This window comes from Solanum stenotomum, chromosome 5 (assembly GCF_019186545.1).
Source record: "Solanum stenotomum isolate F172 chromosome 5, ASM1918654v1, whole genome shotgun sequence".
NCBI lineage: Eukaryota > Viridiplantae > Streptophyta > Magnoliopsida > Solanales > Solanaceae > Solanum > Solanum stenotomum.
The window spans coordinates 55,403,861-55,424,612 of record NC_064286.1 but is presented as its reverse complement, the minus strand read 5'-3'; the positions used below and the strand labels follow the sequence as shown (position 1 = coordinate 55,424,612).

The 20,752-nt window shown below is 32.5% G+C and overlaps 2 protein-coding genes across 5 annotated transcripts in view; both read right to left on the bottom strand.

The window, feature by feature from the left end:
• LOC125864265 (non-specific lipid-transfer protein 2) overlaps window positions 1–20,752 on the bottom strand; it is a 124,959-nt gene that overhangs the window by 91,344 nt on the left and 12,863 nt on the right.
• The window catches only part of LOC125864263 (non-specific lipid-transfer protein 2), a 112,530-nt gene that overhangs the window by 91,344 nt on the left and 434 nt on the right, over window positions 1–20,752 (bottom strand). For 2 of the 5 annotated variants that reach the window (XR_007446218.1, XR_007446217.1), the window contains exon 2: window positions 20,583–20,681. The exons of 2 other annotated variants lie outside the window; for them this stretch is intronic. Coding sequence is in view for 1 of the 3 variants with exons in the window: in XM_049544166.1 (XP_049400123.1) it covers window positions 20,672–20,681 (10 nt within the window). In the remaining 2 variants the exon portion in view is untranslated. Of the gene's footprint in view, window positions 1–20,446; window positions 20,682–20,752 lie in introns of those variants that run through there. One more of the 5 variants, XM_049544166.1, reaches the window with a different exon arrangement.

Sequence of the window (20,752 nt, the reverse complement as noted above, 5' to 3'; positions counted from 1 at the left end):
TATACAAAATAAGTAAATCTATAGCAAATAAAAGAATTTCATATTGTTAAAAATTAAATTCAAATCAAATTAAAAATAAATAAAATCTATTTATTAAATTAATTTAATTTGATTTTCAATTTGGACCGATTTGTAACTAAACCTATCAAATCTTATACACCAATTTGTCAAACCTCATGTCCCTGATTACCCCTTCTTCCATTTAAAGAGGTTTAACAACCATCAAAGGATACCGGGGCACACTATAATAAAACAAACTTTTAACGGTAATAGATATGTATAATGATACAGAGTGTTAATTTTTTTATTAGCATAACAACATTAGTTAATTATCATTTGGTGTAATGTAGTTATAGACTTAGAAACATATACAAAGAGTGTTAATTGTCTTTAAAATAAGATATTTTGCGACAACTAAGCTATTGTTGTTAATTAGTAATCGCTAGAGATTATTTTTGGTATAGCAACTAAGGATGAAATTGTTCCTTTCTTAATCAAATGACTCAAGTTCGAATTCTAGATATGAAAAAATCTTTGATGTGAAACAATTTCTCTAGAATGGGACCCTACGTGACGTAAATATGAAATTATCAAAGTTAATATAGGTAATAGTCAAACTTTATAATACTAATATACGGAAAAAACAAAAAAAAATATTGAAAGAGGTTTGACGAATATAAGGTGGACACATACTACCAATCTAATAGTCGACTGAGACTGAAGAAATTAATTGCGACAACAACCAATGAATACGACTTTCTCTGTTCATTTTAATTATTCATAATATTAAAAATATTTTTTAATTTTGCACTTAATTAGCTCATTAAGATAAAATATATAGTTTATTTTATCATTACTATTAACTATTTATTCTATTTTATTTTTCAAATTCATTGATACTATATATATATATATATATAACTTTGTTGATATGCCGGGCAATTTTTATATCAATAATTATCTAAGAAAGGTCAATATTCTATATATAGAAAAAAATCTTGATATATATATATATATATATAAAGCTTCTTATAAACAAGTAAAAATAACAAAGTTTACATACTTCTTCAATTCCCTTCTGAGTGATTTATTAGTTTTTTTTTAAAAAAAAAGAAGATACATAGGTTCAAAATAAGCAGTAATTATTAAGAAATTAAAAAGGTATTAATTATTTTTTCATAAGTAATTTTTTTCTAGTTTCTTGATATACAAAGCATTTAATAATCTTTCATAATTAATATTTTCTAATAATTCCTTTCCAATTAATAATAGGGAAAATTGTATAAAATAGCAAATTTTTAATTCAAATTAAATGTTATAATCACAGTTTAATTTAAAATAAGATATTTTGCGACAATTAAGCTATTATTGTTAATTAGCAGTCGCTAAAGATTATTTTTGGTATAGTAACTATGGATTAAGTTGTTCCTTTCTTAATCAATTGTTTCAAGTTTGAATCCTAGATATGAAAAGATCTTTGATGTGAAGCAATTTCTCTAGGATGGGACCCTACGTGACGTGAATCTAAAATTATCAAAGTTTAATATAGGTAATAGTCAAACATTAATACAAATATAAAAAAAAAATAATAGAAAGAGGTTTGTTATAAAATAATATATTGTGGATGTCCACTACATCAAGAAGTTACTCCATTACTTCCCTCAATTATGAAGATAATCATAACCTCCATAACCTCCACCTTTATAACCATTATTCTTGTAACCTTTCACTTTCATAACCTCCCCCATTATATTCATGTATATGTCATGTTTTTGACTAACCTTTTATATGCCTCTATGTTACACTATAAATAGAGGCATAAGGGTTCATATTGTAGAGACTTGAAGATTTGCTGAACACTTAAAGAGTTGGAATAATAAGAAAAGCTCTCATCTGTTGTCTCCCTATTTCTATTGCTTTCTTCTTCTATATTTCTTGTCTTATTTTTCTTTAGTTTTACAACACGTTATCAGCACGAATGTTCTACCATTGCAGCAAAGTAAACAAAAGAAGGTAAAATAATTGTGTTTATTTTTCTTTCGGGAACAAGGTAAATTATTGTGGAATCTATTTTATATTTTACTTGTGAACAAGGTAAATGATTAATATTATTGTTATTGTGCATTTTTTTCATCTATGACTATATATACTTTCTTTTGTATCTGAAACTTATTTTATATTTTATTTATGATTATGCTCATTGTTTTGGTTATTACATAATCTTTTAATTTACTTTGTTTTGTGTGTGAAATATTTTGGGTTCACATGAAAATTGAAAAAAAGGTGATGGTAGTGAGCAGTTTTATTTTAGTGTAATTGGAATTATTATTTTCTTAGTGTGCAATTGATTCTATGATTTATATATAACGGCAATTCACTACCTTAATAATTATGCACCAAACATAATATAATACAATGTTATATGTAACTCTCCGTTTTGACAAGTTTAAGATATTAGTACATAGTTTGTTGAGAATATTTTTATTGTGTTTTTTTTGTTCTATATTTTATTATGCATGTTAATCACAAAGTGGCAATTTGTTCTATATTTTATTGTGCATGTTAATCACAAAGTGACAATATTTTTTTAAGGCTCAATGGTGAGTGCTATTATATTTGACTTATTATATCATTGATTGATGAGGGTAAGACGAAGGATTCAAGTCCTATCGCACCAAGAGGCTAATACATCAGGTGAGAGTCCTGATGCATCATGATAATAAAATGTTGGGTTGAGTTCCAATAAATAATGACCTAAAATGCCTTCTCATGGATAAGACGTTGGGTTCAAGTCCCAACATAATATAATGATGATGTAATGATGACTGAGCAAATTGATATGCTCTTGATAAAAGTCATGAAATCCGCTCAATTGATTTTCTCCATTCTCTTATGTGAATGTGGTAGCAAGGCATAATATGTCTGAAAATGACAAGTGGTTGAATGGATGAATATGGGTGTGGTAAAATGTTAATGGTCATCATTGTGGTAATTAAAAGGAAGAACATTATGGGTTCTTAAGATGTTCCTGCAAATGTGAAGGTAATTTTGTCCATTAAAGTGGTATAAGAGGTTATTGGACACATTGTTTCTTAAGATGGTCCCTCAAATGTGAAGGTAATTGTAAAGGTAATTTTTATCCATCAAAGTGGTATGAGAAGTTATTGGGCACATTGTTGTTGGTGCAACACAATTTGAAAAGTTTGGTAAATCTTCCATCAAAATAAAGGAATACAAAGTGGTAGTACATTTGGTACATTTGACCTCTTAAAGTGATATTGAGATGAGTCACATAAATTTGATAAATGAGAAAGCATGCATGACAATGAGTTTCTAATAAAAACTTATGGAGCATGTTCAAATGGTTATGCTCAATTTCTTAAAGAAAATGTGACTTGTATTCTTATGGATAAGAACATGTTCATGTATTGTTGGATAAATGTCACATCTCATCTCTACGGTATGTTTGAGAGATTGAAAAGAAATATTTTGACATAAATGGTCATTTAGTCATATACTTTTAAGTACTACACAAATATTGTGGTATGTTAAATTATAGAAGGACAAACGAAAGAAATAATTCTTTCTTATAAAGGTTGTGGCCATGACCAAAATAAATATTGTTGTGTGGCAACACAAATTTGTCATTGGTTGTCAAAAAATATATCTTGCATGTGATAATTTTAACCATGACAATAAAAATAATTGTCTCCTTGAAGGAGATGGTTACCATAAGAATGGTTGTGTGAAATTTGTGGTAGTACACAAAATTAATTGAAAGTTTCAGAAGGACTAATTTGTTACTATCCAGAAAATAAAATAGTTCATAATATTGAGGTTGTAGTAAGTCTCAAAAGAAACTTTTTAAGTTTTGGAGGAATTGAAAAGAAAAATTATTATATTGAGACTGTAAATTACTGAAAGATTAAATATCTTCAGATTACTACAATCAAAGTGGGCTATGAATATTTACATAAAAGGTTACCCGCCTTTCTCTTGTTTGTTGTAGAAAGATATGGGAATGATGAATGAATCACATGCAAAAGTAAACTATAAAAGTTTACTAGAATAACTATTAGTTGGCATAACCAGTTGACCATTCTAGTTCAGATGTGATGCAAAAGAAATTAAGAATTCACGTGACTATATGTTGAAGAAATAAAATATTCTTCAAGAATTCTCATGTGTTGCTTGTTCTCATGATAAAATGATCATTGTACCAGCTAAGGTTGTGATTGTATCTCCTGAAATTATTTGGAACATATAAAAAGGTGAATATGGGCCCGTTCACCTGCCATGTAGACCGCTTACTATTATGATTTAATAGATGCATCTATGGTATGGTCACATGTGCATTTGTATCAACTACAAATTGATTTTTGTAAAGTTGTTTGCTCAAATTGTTAATTAAGAGCACAGTTCCAAACTATAAAATTATGTTGATAATACTAGTTGGTTTAGCAGAAATTGTTTGCCTCCAATTATAGCTAGGCCATTGATTATGAGAACAAATCTCTCAAATAAAATTTGGTATGGGATGAGTTTATTTAACATGTATGCATCAAACCAACAAGGTTCTCCCATCACAATTGATTCAGGGTCAGAAATCAAATAATTTCCATCTAAAAATTGATATGTGCACATATGATTTTATTGCTCCACCATGCACAAAGATGGATCCCCAAATGAGGTTGGGGGTAAATGTTAGATTTCCTAACATTAGGGGGAGATGTGTTTAGCAGCTGAAAATTATGTGTGAGGTGAATTATCTAGATCCTCGTTTAAAAAGAATGTGAACTTGAAGTTCAAGAGATAATTCATTTGCAAAATGTTGCAAATAATTTGCCAGATGTATTTGATGATCCAATATTTTAATTAAGCTGCAAATGCTCCAATAAATAGTCCTTGAAGGACAGAGTCTATGGTACGCAGAAGCGTGATCGACCAATCGATTTCAACGTAAAACTCCTTGAGGAAGGAAGGGAGCAAATTATCAAAATGGTCATGATAATGAGGTAAGTGCTTTGAAAGAGAACTATGACATAACACTTCATAAAACCTTGGCAAAGGTTCAGGTACCTGAAAATGATGAAAAATGAAGAGTTCTCGATAAGTTATGTCGTATTGGAATCGATATCAAAATGACCGTCGACGGTATCTTTGATATGAAGTAGCACTCAATGCTATAAATTTTTATGAGGATCTTAAATTCGAATCTGTCATATAGTGTGGACAGATAAATGATTGGCACTATTCAAGTATATTTTGTTTCACTTAGAAAAGTGATGTTTTTGATCTTATAGTTCATGGATCAAAATATAATGTCAGTGTGGTACAGATGAATCATTGTGCGAAAGTATAACCGTAAGATATAAAGTGCGGTTTGTGTCTCGGGGCATAAAGGGTTTTCGCAAAAATTCTGACATTATTAAATGGAGATATATTCTCCCGTGGTAGATGCAATGAGACTTGTTTCAGTCTGGCAATAAATGAAATACTTGAATATGCATAATGAATGATTATTATGTCTAGCTAGACGATTAAGGTTATGTGAAAATCCTTGAAGGATTTAAAAGGTCTTAAAGCAATTCCATTGAGTATCCAATGGTTTTGAAACTGCTTAACATAGAGAAAGAATCTTTTTGATATCATGAAAATGATTTAAAATGTCATGTATTAGTGCAATTGGTGCACTGACAGATTGTTGGTTATGCAAATGCTAGAAGATTATTTGATATACATAACAAGTCATATTATCATTCGAGTTATGATAAGAAACTAAAATTGAAATGATCAATCTCTGACTCAGAAATAATTTGATTATGTAGATTCAAAGTAGACTATTTATTTATATATGGAGGCACAACAAAATCTTGGCATTCAAAGTATCAAAATCTATAAAGAAAGTCGGGAGTGTGTTTGGTTGGAATCATGATCTATAATATTCAAAAAATATGTGATTTTCTTTTGAAAAAGATATTCCAGCCAGCTTATACGAAAATGATATATAGCTCAATTGAAGGGTGGATACAATCAAAGGAGATCAGACAAAGTATATTTCACCAAAAGTCTTTTTCACACATGATCTTCAACAAAATGGTGAGATAGACGTTAAAGATCCATTCAAGTGATAATCTTGTAAACTTATTCACTAAAGATTGCCAACATCAATATTTGAGAAGTTGAGATACAAGATTGAAATGCATTGTTTTTGAGATATCAAGTAAAGTTTTTATCAGGGGGAGAAAAATACGCGTTGTACTCTTTTCCTTAACCATGGTTTTATCCCAATTGGATTTTCCAGGTAAAGTTTTTAACGAAACAACATTCAAATCGTATTAAAAGATATGTCTACTCATTTTCCTTTACTAGGATTTTATCCCACAGGGTTTTTTTCTAGTAAGGTTTTAACGAGGCATATTATCTATGGTCATCCAAGGGGGAGTGTTATAAAATAATATATTGTGAATGTCCACTACATCAAGAAGTTACTCCATTACTTCCCTCCATTATGAAGATAACCATAAACTCCATAACTTCCACCTTTATAACCATTATTTTTGTAATCTTTCACTTCCATAACCTCCCCCATTATATTTATGTTATTGTCATGTTTATGACTAACCTTTTGTATGCCTCTATGTTACACTATAAATAGAGGCATAAGGGTTCATATTGTAGAGATTTGAAGATTTGGTGAACACTTGAAGAGTTTGAATAATAAGAAAAGCTATCATCTGTTGTCTCCCTATTTCTATTGCTTTCTTCTTCTATATTTCTTATCTTATTTTGCTTTAGTTTTACACTAGTTTGACGAATATAAGATGGACACTGACAATCTAATAGTCGACTGAGACTGAAGAAATTAATTGCGACAACAACCAATGAATACGACTTTCTCTGTTCATTTTAATTATTCATAATATTAAAAATATTTTTTTATTCATCCACTTAGTTAGCTTATTAAGATAAAATATATATTTTATTTTATCATTACTATTAACTAGTTATTCTATTTTATTTTTCAAATTCATTGAGACTATATATATATATAATTTTTTATTTCTTAAGGGAATTGTAAAGCTTCTTCTAAACAAGTAAAAATAACAAAGTCTACATACTTCTTCAATTCCATTTTGAATGATTTATTATTTTACTTAAAAAAAATTAAAATATATATATATACACATAGGCTCAAAATAAGCAGTAATTATTAAGAAATTAAAAAGATATTAATTGTTTTTTCATGAGTAATTTTTTTCTAGTTTCTTGATATACAAAGCATTTAATAATCTTTCATAATTGATATTTTCTAATAATTCATTTCCAATTAATAATAGGGAAAATTGTAAAAACTAGCAAACAATTAATTCAAATTAAATGTTATAACCACAGTTTCATTTAACTGTAACCCATAGCAAACAATTGTCATTCGCCTCTCTCCCAACTCAATACGGCGGTCCTCATAAAGTTTTTTGAGAAAAGAATTTGGGTGATGCGAGCTTCAGATCCATGGGCTAATATACACGAAAAATTGAGGAATTTGTGCATGTAAATGCGGAAATGGGAATGACAAAAATGGTGTGAACATATGTGATGGTTCCCCAACTCAATACGGAGGTCCACATTAAGTTTTTCGAGAAAATTATGTTGGGTGCTTTGGGCGTCATATCCATGGGCTAATACACGAAAAATTGAGGAATTTGCGTGATTCCTAAAAAAATGGTTGTTAATGTTGAAATAGGTGCGAAAAAAATGGTGTGAACATACGTGATGGTTCCCCAACTCAATACGGAGGTCCTCATAATGTTTTTTGAGAAAAAAAATTAGGTGCTCTGGCGCCAGATCCATGGAATTATACACACGAAAAATTGAGAAATTTGCGCGATTCCTAAAAAAGAGCATGTAGATAAGGAAATGGGCACGAAAGAAATGATGTGAGCATATGTGATGGTTCCCCAACTCAATACGGAGATCCTCATAAAGTTTTTTGATAAACAAAATTTGAGTGCTTTGGTCGCCAGTTCAATGGGCTAGTACTCACGAAAAATTGAAGAATTTGCATGATTCCTAAAAAAGGTCATGTACATGCGGAAATGGGAGCCAAAAATATGGTGTGAGTAAACGTGATGGTTCCCCAACTCAACACGGAGGTCCTCATAAAGTGTTTTGAGAAAAAAAATTGGGTTCTACAGACGCAAGATCCATTGGATAATACATACGAAAATTTTAGGAATTTGCGTGATTCATAAAAATGGGCATTTGGATGCGAAAATGCGCGACAAAAATAGTGTGACTATACGTGATTGTTCCCCAACTCAATACGGAGATCCTCATAACATTTTTTGAGAAAAAAAATTGAGTGCTCCCGGCGCCAAATCAATGGGATCATACACACGATAAATTGAGTAATTTGCGTGATTCCTAAAAAGGACATGTAGATGCGGAAATGGGCACGAAAAAATGGTGTTAGCATACGTGATGGTTCTCCAACTCAATACGGGGTCCGCATAAAGTTTTTTGAGAAAAAACTTTGAGTGCTCCGGGTGCCAGATCAATGGGCTAATACACACAAAAGATTGAAAAATTTGTGTGATTACTAAAAAAGGGCTTGTAGATGCAGAAATGGGTGCGAAAAAAATTATGTGAGTCTATGTGATGGTTCCCCAACTCAATACGGAGGTACTGATAAAGTTTTTTGACAAAAAAAAAATTGGGTGCTCTAGGCGCCAAATCAATGAGCTAATACACAAGAGAAATTGAGAATTTTGCGCGATTCTTAAAGACGAATCTGTAGATGCGAAAATGTACGTGAAAAAAATGATGTGAGTAAACGTGATGGTTCCCCAACTCAAAACGGAGGTGCTCATAAAGTGTTTTGAGAAAAAAAATTGGGTTCTACAGGCGCCAGATCCATGGGATAATACATACGAAAATTTTAGGAATTTGCGTGATTCATAAAAATGGGCATGTAGATGTGAAAATATGCGAAAAAAATAGTGTGACTATACGTGATTGTTCCCCAACTCAATACGGAGATCCTCATAATATTTTTTGAGAAAAGAAATTGGGTGCTCCCGGTGCCAGATCCATGGGATCATACACACGATAAATTGAGTAATTTGTGTGTTTCCTAAAAGGGACATGTAGATGCGAAAATGGGCACGAAAAATTGGTGTTAGCATACGTGATGGTTCTCCAACTCAATATGGGGTCCGCATAAAGTTTTTTGAGAAAAAAATTTGAGTGCTCCGGGTGCCAAATCAATGGGTTAATACACACAAAAAATTGAGAAATTTGTGCGATTACTAAAAAAGAGATTGTAGATGCGGAAATGGGTGCGAAAAAAATTATGTGAGTCTATGTGATGGTTCCCCAACTCAATACGAAGGTCCTCATAAAGTTTTTTGAGAAAATTTTTTGGGTGCTCTAGGCGCCAAATCAATGCGCTAATACACAAGAGAAATTGAGAATTTTGCGCGATTCTTACATACGGGTCTGTAGATGCGGAAATGTGCGCGAAAAAAATAGTGTGAGTAAACGTGATGGTTCCCCAACTCAACACGGAGGTCCTCAAAAAGTGTTTTGAGAAAAACAATTAGGTTCTACAGGCGCCAGATCCATGGGATAATATATACGAAAATTTTAGAAATTTGCGTGATTCATAAAAATGGGCATGTAGATGTGAAAATGGGTGTGAAAAAAATAGTGTGACTATACGTGATTGTTTCCCATCTAAATACGGAGATCCTCATAATATTTTTTGAGAAAAAAAATTGGATGCTCCCGACAACAGATCCATGGGATCATACACACGATAAATTGAGTAATTCCTAAAAAGGACATGTAGATGCGGAAATGGGCACGAAAAAATAATGTTAGCATATGTGATGGTTCCCCAACTCAATACGGAGTCCGCATAAAGGTTTTTGAGAAAAAAATTTGAGTGCTCCGGGTGCCAGATCAATGGGTTAATACACACAAAAAAATTGAAAAATTTGTGCGATTACTAAAAAAGGGCTTGTAGATGCAGAAATGGGTGCGAAAAAAATTATGGGAGTCTATGTGATGGTTCCCCATCTAAATATGGAGGTCCTCATAAAGTTTTTTGAAAAAAAAATTTGGGTGCTCTAGGCGCCAAATCAATGAGCTAATACACAAGAGAAATTGAGAATTTTGTGCGATTCTTAAAGACGGGTCTGTAGATGCGAAAATGTGCACAAAAAAAATGGTGTGAGTAAACGTGATGGTTCCCCAACTCAACACGGAGGTCCTCATAAAGTGTTTTGAGAAAAGAAATTGAGTTCTACAAGCGCCAGATCCATGGGATAAAACATACGAAAATTTTAGGAATTTGCGTGATTCATAAAAATGGGCATGTAGATGCGAAAATGTGTGAAAAAAATAGTGTGACTATACGTGATTGTTCCCCATCTCAATACGGAGATCCTCATAATATTTTTTGAGAAAAGAAATTAGGTGCTCCCGACGCCAGATCCATGGGATCATACACACGATAAATTGAGTAATTTGTGTGATTCCTAAAAAGGACATGTAGATGCGGAAATGGGCACGAAAAAATGGTGTTAGCATACGTGATGGTTCCCCAACTCAAAACGGGGTCCGCATAAAGTTTTTTGAGAAAAAAATTTGAGTGTTCCGGGTGCCAGATCAATGGGCTAATATACATAAAAAATTGAGAAATTTGCGCGATTACTAAAATAGAGCTTGTAGATGCGGAAATGGGTGCGAAAAAATTATGTGAGTCTATGTGATAACTTTCAAATATACTTTTTGAAAAGAAATATAAACGATCGTATGCAATATATTTACCCAACTATGAGTCGGGGTCGATCCCACAGAGAATATGAAAGAATATTGTCAATAGTAAATATTTAACTCGATAGTTGTTATAAAAATGGGGGATTTAAATTGAAATAAAATAAAATAAAAATAATAAAAAGATAGCTTTGAACTAAGTATTTATTTATATTCAGATTATGAAAAGTAACTAAGAATGTGTTCCCCATAAGCTCATAACACAGTAATCCTAATAATAGTAGTCCTTTTCTAGTGTATTACATGCAAAGTGATAAATTAGATATCTCTAAATCCTTGATCCGGCATCTAGAGAATTTCACCCTGCACTTTGGTCCGGCTACGTGTGTATAATTTACTAACCCTTACCTTTACCTCATATTAGACATCATAATCGATGTTTGACTTAGTTATTACTTCGCACCAATCGACACTAGCCTATTAGATAGTATCACACTAAATCTATGTTGATAATTCTTTTCTTGTTAATTACCTCCTTGGTCCGGCAAGTAGTAACAAGGCGAGTTCTAACGTTGGCCACCGTTAAAAAGACTTCTAAACGAAAGAATTATCAATGCATGCAAAATACTAGTCAAGAATTGCTTATTTACTATTCATACTTTGTTAATCGCTCATGGTTCCCACAACCCTAGTTATGAAAGTTAGCTACTCATTATCTCAAAAACACAATCAAAATTTATTAAAATAAATATGTTTGTGTTAATCATAAAAAGTTAAGAACAATAGCTAAACTATCTTTTATTAATCACGAATACAAATAAATAATAAATGAGAAGAAAGAATAAATCACAATTCTCCGGCCTTCACGGCGGCTCTTCCAAAGTTCCTCAGCTAGAAGAAAATTTATATTGTGTCTTGTATCTTGGTTCTTGGCTCCCCAAATCATAATTTCTATGCACTATTTATAGATGTAGGAAACCCTAAATAAAATAATTGAGTCCAAATTAAATTAGGAATCCAAACCAAAAGGAATTGGATTCCTTTTTCTTTTTCGCCGCGTGAACAGTAATATCGCCGCCTCAACTTAATTCTGCACCATCACTTGCTGCCACGTGGCAGCAGCAAGAAGCAAGCGTAAAATTGAATTTTCACAATTTGCAGCCGCCATTTCCTTTTATATATAAATATATTATTTTATTAAATTTAATCCATTAATCTGTCTGCTTGATTTCCTTCTTCAACCTTTCATCTTTAATTCGTTTTAGCTTCAAACATCTCCAATTTTCCACCAATTTAATCCTACAAATAAAGTACCAAATTTAGCATAATCCATCAAATTAATGCTCAAAAAGGACAAATATAAATATAATAAATGTGAGGAAATAATGATTAAAAATATGTATTTTTAGCCTCACATCACTAAGTGATGGTTCCTCAACTCAATACGGAGGTCCTCATAAAATTTTTTGAGAAAAAATTTTGGGTGCTCTAGGCGCCAAATCAATGAGCTAATACATAAGTGAAATTGAGAATTTTGCGCGATTCTTAAAGACGGATCTGTAGATGCGGAAATGTGCACAAAAAAAATGGTGTGAGTAAATGTGATGGTTCCCCAACTCAACACGGAGGTCCTCATAAAGTGTTTTGAGAAAAAAAATTGGGTTCTACAGGCGCCAGATCCATGGGATAATACATACGAAAATTTTAGAAATTTGCGTGATTCATAAAAATGGGAATGTAGATGCGAAAATGGGTGCGAAAAAAATTGTGTGACTATACGTGATTGTTCCCCAACTCAATATGGAGATCCTCATAATATTTTTTGAGAAAAGAAATTGGGTGCTCCCGGCGACAGATCCATGGGATCATACACACGATAAATTGAGTAATTTGTGTGATTTCTAAAAAGGACATGTAGATATGGAAATGGGCACGAAAAAATGGTGTTAGCATAAGTGATGGTTCCCCAACTCAACACGGGGTCCGCATAAAGTTTTTTGAGAAAAAAATTTGAGTGCTCTGGGTGCAGATCAATAGGCTAATACGCACAAAAAATTGAGAAATTTGCGCGATTACTAAAAAAGGGCTTGTAGATGCGGAAATGGGTGTGAAAAAAATTATGTGAGTCTATGTGATGGTTCCCCAACTCAATACGGAGATCCTCATAATGTTTTTTGAGAAAAAAATTTGGGTGATCTAGGAGCCAAATCAATGAGCTAATACACAAGAGAAATTGATAATTTTGTGCAATTCTTAAAGACGGGTCTGTAGATGCGGAAATGTGCGCGAAAAAAATAATGTGAGTAAACGTGATGGTTCCCCAACTCAACACGGATGTCCTCATAGAGTGTTTTGAGAAAAAAAAATTGGGTTCTACAGGCGCCAGATCCATGGGAATTGGGATAATACATACGAAAATTTTAAGAAATTGCGTGATTCATAAAAATGGGCATGTAGATGCGAAAATGGGTGTGAAAAAAATAGTGTGACTATACGTGATTGTTCCTCAACTCAATACGGAGATCCTTATAATATTTTTTGAGAAAAAAAGTTAGGTGCTCCCGGCGCCAGATCCATGGGATCATACACACGATAAATTGAGTAATTTGTGTAATTCCTAAAAAGGACATGTAGATGCAAAAATAGGCACGAAAAAATGGTGTCAGCATACGTGATGGTTCCCCAACTCAATACGGAGTCCGCATAAAGGTTTTTGAGAAAAAAAATTGAGTGATCCGGGTGCCAGATCAATGGGCTAATACACACAAAAAATTGAGAAATTTGCGCGATTACTAAAAAAGGGCTTGTAGAAGCGGAAATGGGTGCGAAAAAAATTGTATGAGTCTATGTGATGGTTCCCCAACTCAATACGGAGGTCCTCATAAAGTTTTTTTAGAAAAAAATTTGGGTGCTCTAGGCGCCAAATAAATGAGCTAATACACAAGAGATTTGAGAATTTTGCGTGATTCCTAAAAAAGGCATTGTAGATGCGAAATAGGCGCGAAAAAAATGGTGTGAGCAGACGTGATGGTTCCACAACTCAATAGGAGGTCCTCATAAATTTTTTTGAGAAAAAAAATTTGGGTACACGGGCGCCAGATCCATGGTCTAATACACACGAAAAATTGAGAAATTTGCGCAATTCCTAAAAAAGGGCTTGTAGATGCGAAAATGGGCGCGAAAAAAATGATGTGAACATACGTGATGGTTCCCCAAATCTATATAGGGGTCCTCATAAAAAAAATTAGAAATTTTTTTTGTGTGCACCGGGCGCCAGATCAATGGGCTAATATACACACAAAAAATTGAGAAATTTGCGCGATTACTAAAAAAGGGCTTGTAGATGCAGAAATGAGTGCAAAAAAAATTGTGTGAGCCTACGTGATGGTTCCCCAACTCAATACAGAGGTCCTCATAAAGTTTCTTGAGAAAATATTTTGGATTCTCTAGGCGCCAAATCAATGGGATAATACACAAGAAAAATTGAGAATTTTGTGTGATTCCTAAAAAAGGCCTTGTAAATGCGAAATAGGCGCAAAAAAAATGGTGTGAGCATACGTAATGGTTCCACAACTCAATACGGAGGTCCTCATAAAGTTTTTTGGAGAAAATATTTTGGGTGCATCGGGCGCCAGATCCATGGGCTAATATACACACGAAAAATTGAGAAATTTGTTTGATTCCTAAAAAAGGGCCTGTTGATGCTGAAATGGGCGCGAAAAAATGGTGTGATAATACCTGATGGTTCCCCTACGCAATACGGAGGTCCTTATAAAGGTTTTTTAGAAAGAAACTTTGGGTGCTCCGAGTGCCAAATCCATGGGCTAATATACACACGAAAAATTGACTAATTTGCGCGACTCCTAAAAAATGCGTGTATATGCAGAAATGTGCGCGAAAAAAATAGTGTGAGCATATGTAATTGTTTCCCAACTCAATACGGAGGTCCTCATAAAGTTTTTTGAGAAATCATTATGGGTGCTCCGGCAGCCAGATCCATGGCTAATACACACAAAAAAATTGAGGACTTTGCATGATTCCTAAAAAAGGGCCTATAAATGCGGAAATGGGAGCGAAAAAAATATTGTGAGTATACGTGATGATTTCCCAACTAAATACGGAGGTCCTCAGAACGTTTTTTAAGAAAAAGAATTTGGGTGCCTTGGGCTATAGAACCATGAGCTAATACACACGAAAAATTTAGGAATTTGTGCGTTTCCTAAAATAGGACTTGTAGATGCGAAAATGGGCTCGAAAAAAATGGTGTGAGTATATGTGGTGGTTCCCCAACTCAATACGGAGGTCCTCATAAAGTTTTTTGAGAATAAAATTTTGGATGCTCCAGATGCCATAATCATGGGCTAATACACACAAAAATAGAGAAATTTGCTCGATTCCTAAATAAAGGCTTGTAAATGCAGAAATGGGCATGAAAAAAATGGTCTAGGCATACGTGATGGTTCCCCAACTGAACACGGAGTCCTCATAAAGTTTTTTGAGAAAATATTTTTGGATGTTTCGTGCGCTAGATCCATGGGATAATAATACACACAAATAATTGAGGAATTTGTGAGATTCCTAAAAAGGGGAATGTAGACGCGGAAATGGGTCAAAAAAAAGGTCAGAGGATACGTGATGGTTCGCCAACTCTATACGGAGGTCTTTACAAAGTTTTTTGGGAAAAAAAATTTGGATGCTCCAGGCGCCAGAAAAATGGGCTAATACACACGAAAAATTGAGAAATTTGCATGGTTCCTAAAAAATGGCCTGTAGATATGGAAATGGGGGTGAATATACATGATGGTTACCCAACTCAATACGGAGGTCCTCATAATATTTTTTGAGAAAAAAAATTAGGGTGCTCCGGGCGCCAGATCTATGAACAAATACACACGAAAAATTAAGGAATTTGCGCGATTCCTTAAAAAGGGCATGTTGATACGGAAATTGCGCGTAAAAAATGGTGTTAGCATACGTGATGATTCTTTATCTCAATACAGAGGTCCTCATAATATTTTTTGAGAAAAACATTTGGGTGCTCCGGGTGCCACCTCGTTGGGCTAATACACATGAAAAATTGAGGAGTTTGCGCGATTCCTAAAGAAAGGCATGTCTATGCGAAAATGGGCGCGAAAAAAATGGTGTGAGCATACGTGATGGTTCCCCAACTCAATACGGATGTCCTCATAAAACTTTTTGGAAAAAAATGTTTGGGTGCTTTGGGCGTCAGATCCATGGGCTAATACACACGGGAAATTGAGAAAATTGCGTGATTTCTAAAAATGGGCATGTAGATGCGGAAATAGGCGAGAAAAAAATGATGTGAGCATACTTGATGGTTCCCAAACTTAATACGGAGGTCCTCATAGAGTTTTTCGAGAAAAAACTCTTAGATGCTCCGGGCGCCAGATGCATAGGTCAATACACACGAAAAATTGAGAAATTTGCGTGATTCTTTAAAATGGACATGTAGATGCGGAAATGGGGGTGAATAAAATGGTGGGAGGATACGTGATTGTTCCCCAATTCAATACGGAGGTCCTCATAAAATTTCTGAGAAACAAAATTTGGGTGCTCCGGGCGCCAGATCCATGGGCTAATATGCACGAAAAATTGAGAAATTTACGTGATTCCTAAAAAAGGGCATGTACATGCGGAAATATGGGAGAAAAAATGGTGTGAGCATATGTGATAGTTTCCCAACTCAATACGAAGGTCCTCATAAAGTGTTTCGAGAAAAAAAATTGGGTGCTTTGGGTGCCAAATCCATAGGCTAATACACAAGAAAAATGAGGAATTTGCGCGATACTTAAAAAAAAGGCTTGTTGATGTTGAAATGGGCGCGAAAAAAATGGTGTGAGCATACATGATGGTTCCTCAACTCAATACGGAGGTCCTCATAATATATTTTGAGAATAAAAAATAGTTTCTCTGGGCGACAAATTTATGGGCTAATACACACGAAAAATTGAGGAATTTGCGCATTTTATAAAAAAGGGTATGTAGACACGGAAATGGGTGCGAAAAAAATGGTGTGAGCATACGTGATGATTTTCCAACTCAATACGGAGGTCCTCATAAAATTTTTTGAGAAAATTTTTTTTGGGTGCTTTGGGCACCAAATACATGGACTAATACTCACGAAAAATTAAAAAAATTGTGTGATTCCTAAAAAAGGGTATGTAGATGCAGAAATGGGCGCAAAAAAATGGTGTGAGGATACGTGATGGTTCCCCAACTCAATACGGAATTCCTCATAAAGTTTTTTGAGAAAACAATTTAGGGTGCTCCGGGCGCTAGATCCATGAGCTAATATACACAAAAATTGAGGAATTTGCTCGATTCCTAAAAAAGAGTCTGTAGATGCGGAAATGTGCGCGAAAAAAATGGTGTGAGTATATTGATGGTTCGCCAACTCAATACGGAGGTCCTAATAAAGTGTTTTGAGAAAAAAAAATTGGGTGCTTTGGGCGCCAGATCCATGGGCTAATACATACGAAAAATTTAGAAATTTAAGCGATTCCTAAAAGAGGGCTTGTAGATGCAAAAATGGATGCGAAAAAAATGGTATGAGTACACGTGATTGTTCTCCAACTCAATACGGAGGTCCTCATAAAGTTTTTTGAGAAATTTTTTTTGGATGCTCCCGGCGTCAGATCTATGGGCTCATGCACACGATAAATTGAGTAATTTGCGCGATTCCTAAAAAAGGGCATGTAGATGTGGAAATGAGCGTGAAAAAAATGGTGTGAGTATATTGATGGTTCCCCAACTCAATACGGAGGTCCTCATAAAGTGTTTTGAGAAAAAAAATTGGGTGCTTCGGGCGCCAGATCTATGGGCTAATACACGCGTTAAATTTAGAAATTTGTGTGATTCCTAAAAAAGGGCCTGTAGATGCGAAAATGGATGCGAAAAAAATGGTGTGAGTATACGTGATTGTTCTCCAACTCAATACGGAGGTCCTCATAAAGTTTTTTGAGAAATTTTTTTTGGATACTCCCGGTGTCAGATCTATGGGCTTATACACACGATAAATTGAGTAATTTGTGCGATTCCTAAAAAGGGCATATAGATATGGAAATGGGGGAAAAATGGTGTGAGCATACGTAATGGTTTCCCAACTCAATACGGAGGTCTGCATAAAGTTTTTTGAGAAAATAATTTGGGCACCAGATCAATGGGTAACACACGAAAAATTGAGAAATTTGCACGATTACTAAAAAAGGGCTTGTAGATTCACATCTAAGCATCTACATTTTTTATCACAAACTTGAAAATTCCTTCTTTCTTAATTAATTAAACTTCGTATCCATTCAAACTATACATTATATAATTTGGAACAAAGAAAATATATATATGTACTCTTCTTTTTTTTGTGTACAATTTGAATGCACCAATTGAACAAATGACAATCTAGACTTTTATGAAGAGAAGTCCCAAAAATGGTTACACAAACATCATAGTGGAACTAGATTCACTTTTGATAACCAACATGCTTAAGGGGAAAAAAGGCTAGTAGCTTCAGGTTGAACAGAATCATAGAAGCAACTTCTTCAATTCTAGCTCTTGCTAGTATCAAGTTTGAGCATTGCTACGGAGAAGCCAATAAACTTGCAGACTAGCTAGCAAAGATGACGATGAACTCTCAAACTAACAACATTTATCTTTCGACTCAACAACTTCCCAAGGTTACAAAAAGGACTTTTTATTATAGTTATAGATAAGAGACAAGTCCCGAGTATCAGGTCTAAAATTGAGAAGGAATTTTTTTTTTGTTAGTTAGACTTCTCTTCTTGATGTAGTATTGATGGGCAATAAGCTGATTGTGTGTTGTTAGCCCATTTTTTGAAATATTTTATGTTGTCAATTATCATGATTTATAGTATTTTTATGATAGATTCACTTCAAGAATCAGTGGAATTTTTTGTATTTTTTTCAAAACATATTTTATGTTGTTATCATGATTTATAGTATTTTTACGCAATTTTTAAATATAAAAAAATACTAAAACAAATAAGACAAATAAATTAAAATGGACCCAATATATGCTATTTTTGTTGTCTCAATTTATGTGACACAAATAAAATTTGGAGAGTCATCCAAATTTTCATATTTTTTTAAAAAATGTTTTAAGTTATTAATTTTTGTGATTTATAATATTTTTATGTAACTTTCAAATAACCTACATTACTGGTCACTTTGTCCAAATTTATGTTATATGGATAAAATTACAAAATTAACCATTTTAAAATGTCTTTTAGATATTTTAAGTTGTTAATTATTATTATTTATAATACTTTTTTGATAATTTTAAAATGATATGTGTTATTTTTTCTGTTCCAATATATGTGAGCCTGATAGAATTCTGAGAGTGAACCTATTTTATTATATAGCTTTTAAATCTTTTAAATTGGTAATTATTGTAATTTTTAATGCTTTTTAAGTCATTTGTAAATGATATATGTTACTTCCTTTGTCCCATTTTATATAGTATAAATAAAATTCCCAAAACCAACTCAATTTTTAATATATTTTTTTAAATATTTTAAATTATTAATTTGCGATTTATAATATTAAAAAAATTAAATAGAAAATGTACAAAACTTGTATCAGCCTAAAAAATGACCATGATAATTCGAAGCCTACAGAAAGCAATAAGGTTGTACTTAATTTTAAATAATTAATATATATTACTCCGTTTGTCTCAATGTATATAGCATAGATAAAATTTCAAGAGTCAATCAAATGTTGTTAATTGTTAAGATTTACAATACATTTTACGTAGTTTTCAATAATTTCACATTAAATAATACATATTACTACTTTTGTATTATTTTATGTGACATTGATATATTAATTTTAACAATCAGTCAATTTCTTTTTTTGTGTTTTTTTAATAAATATTTTAAGTTGTCAATTATCATGATTTATTATATTTTATACATAATTTTTAACGATAGATTAATTTCAAGAATCAATCGAATTTTTTTATATGTATTTATTTTTGAAATAATTTATGTTGTCAATTATCATGATTTATAATATTTTTACGATAAATTCACTTCAAGAATCAGTGGAATTTTTTGTATTTTTTTCAAAACATATTTTATGTTATCAATTATCATGATTTATAGTATTTATACGCAATTTTTAAATATAAAAAACACAAAAAAAAAGACAAATAAATTAAAATGGACCCACTATATGTTATTTTTGTTGTCTCAATTTATGTGACACAAATAAAATTTGGAGAGTCATCCAAATTTTCATATTTTTTTAAAAAATGTTTTAAGTTATTAATTATTGTGATTAATGGTGTTAAATTGTCCAATAATATAAATTTTAAAGGTACAACCATAAAAGAAGAATGTACAACACTATCTAAGCACATATCATCCAACACTTGTCATGTGCTAAGTAGTAGATATTAATATATATATATATATGCTCACACATCCATAGTTTCTCTTTTGCTTTAATTATATATCATAGTTTTTGTTGAAGAATTTATGATATGAAACAAATTAAAATATGGTTAATTTATGCCCCATCGATGTAATTTCTCAAATTCCAAGGTTATATCATCCTTTTCTTAAGAATTACCAAATCATAATTAGTGTATAACTAATTGTACCATCGATGAATAATTAAGAGTTAAGAAAAGTTTAAAGAAGAAAATATCATGTATTACTATATGAAGATTGGGTTGTAACACAAGCAACCACCAATGTTCATTACAAGACTACAATATATAAGTACTCCAACAGACACAAATACAAAAGAAAAGAGACAAACATATATAATGATGGATCAAACTCGATCGATATATATCCATCTTATTCTTCATCTCCGCAAGCTATATATAGACTTAGCTTTAATTTCATCAACCTTACTGAACCCTGTAATGCAATATTAAATCAATATTAATATATAGTATGCGCGTACACACATAAATATCGTTTTGTAACAT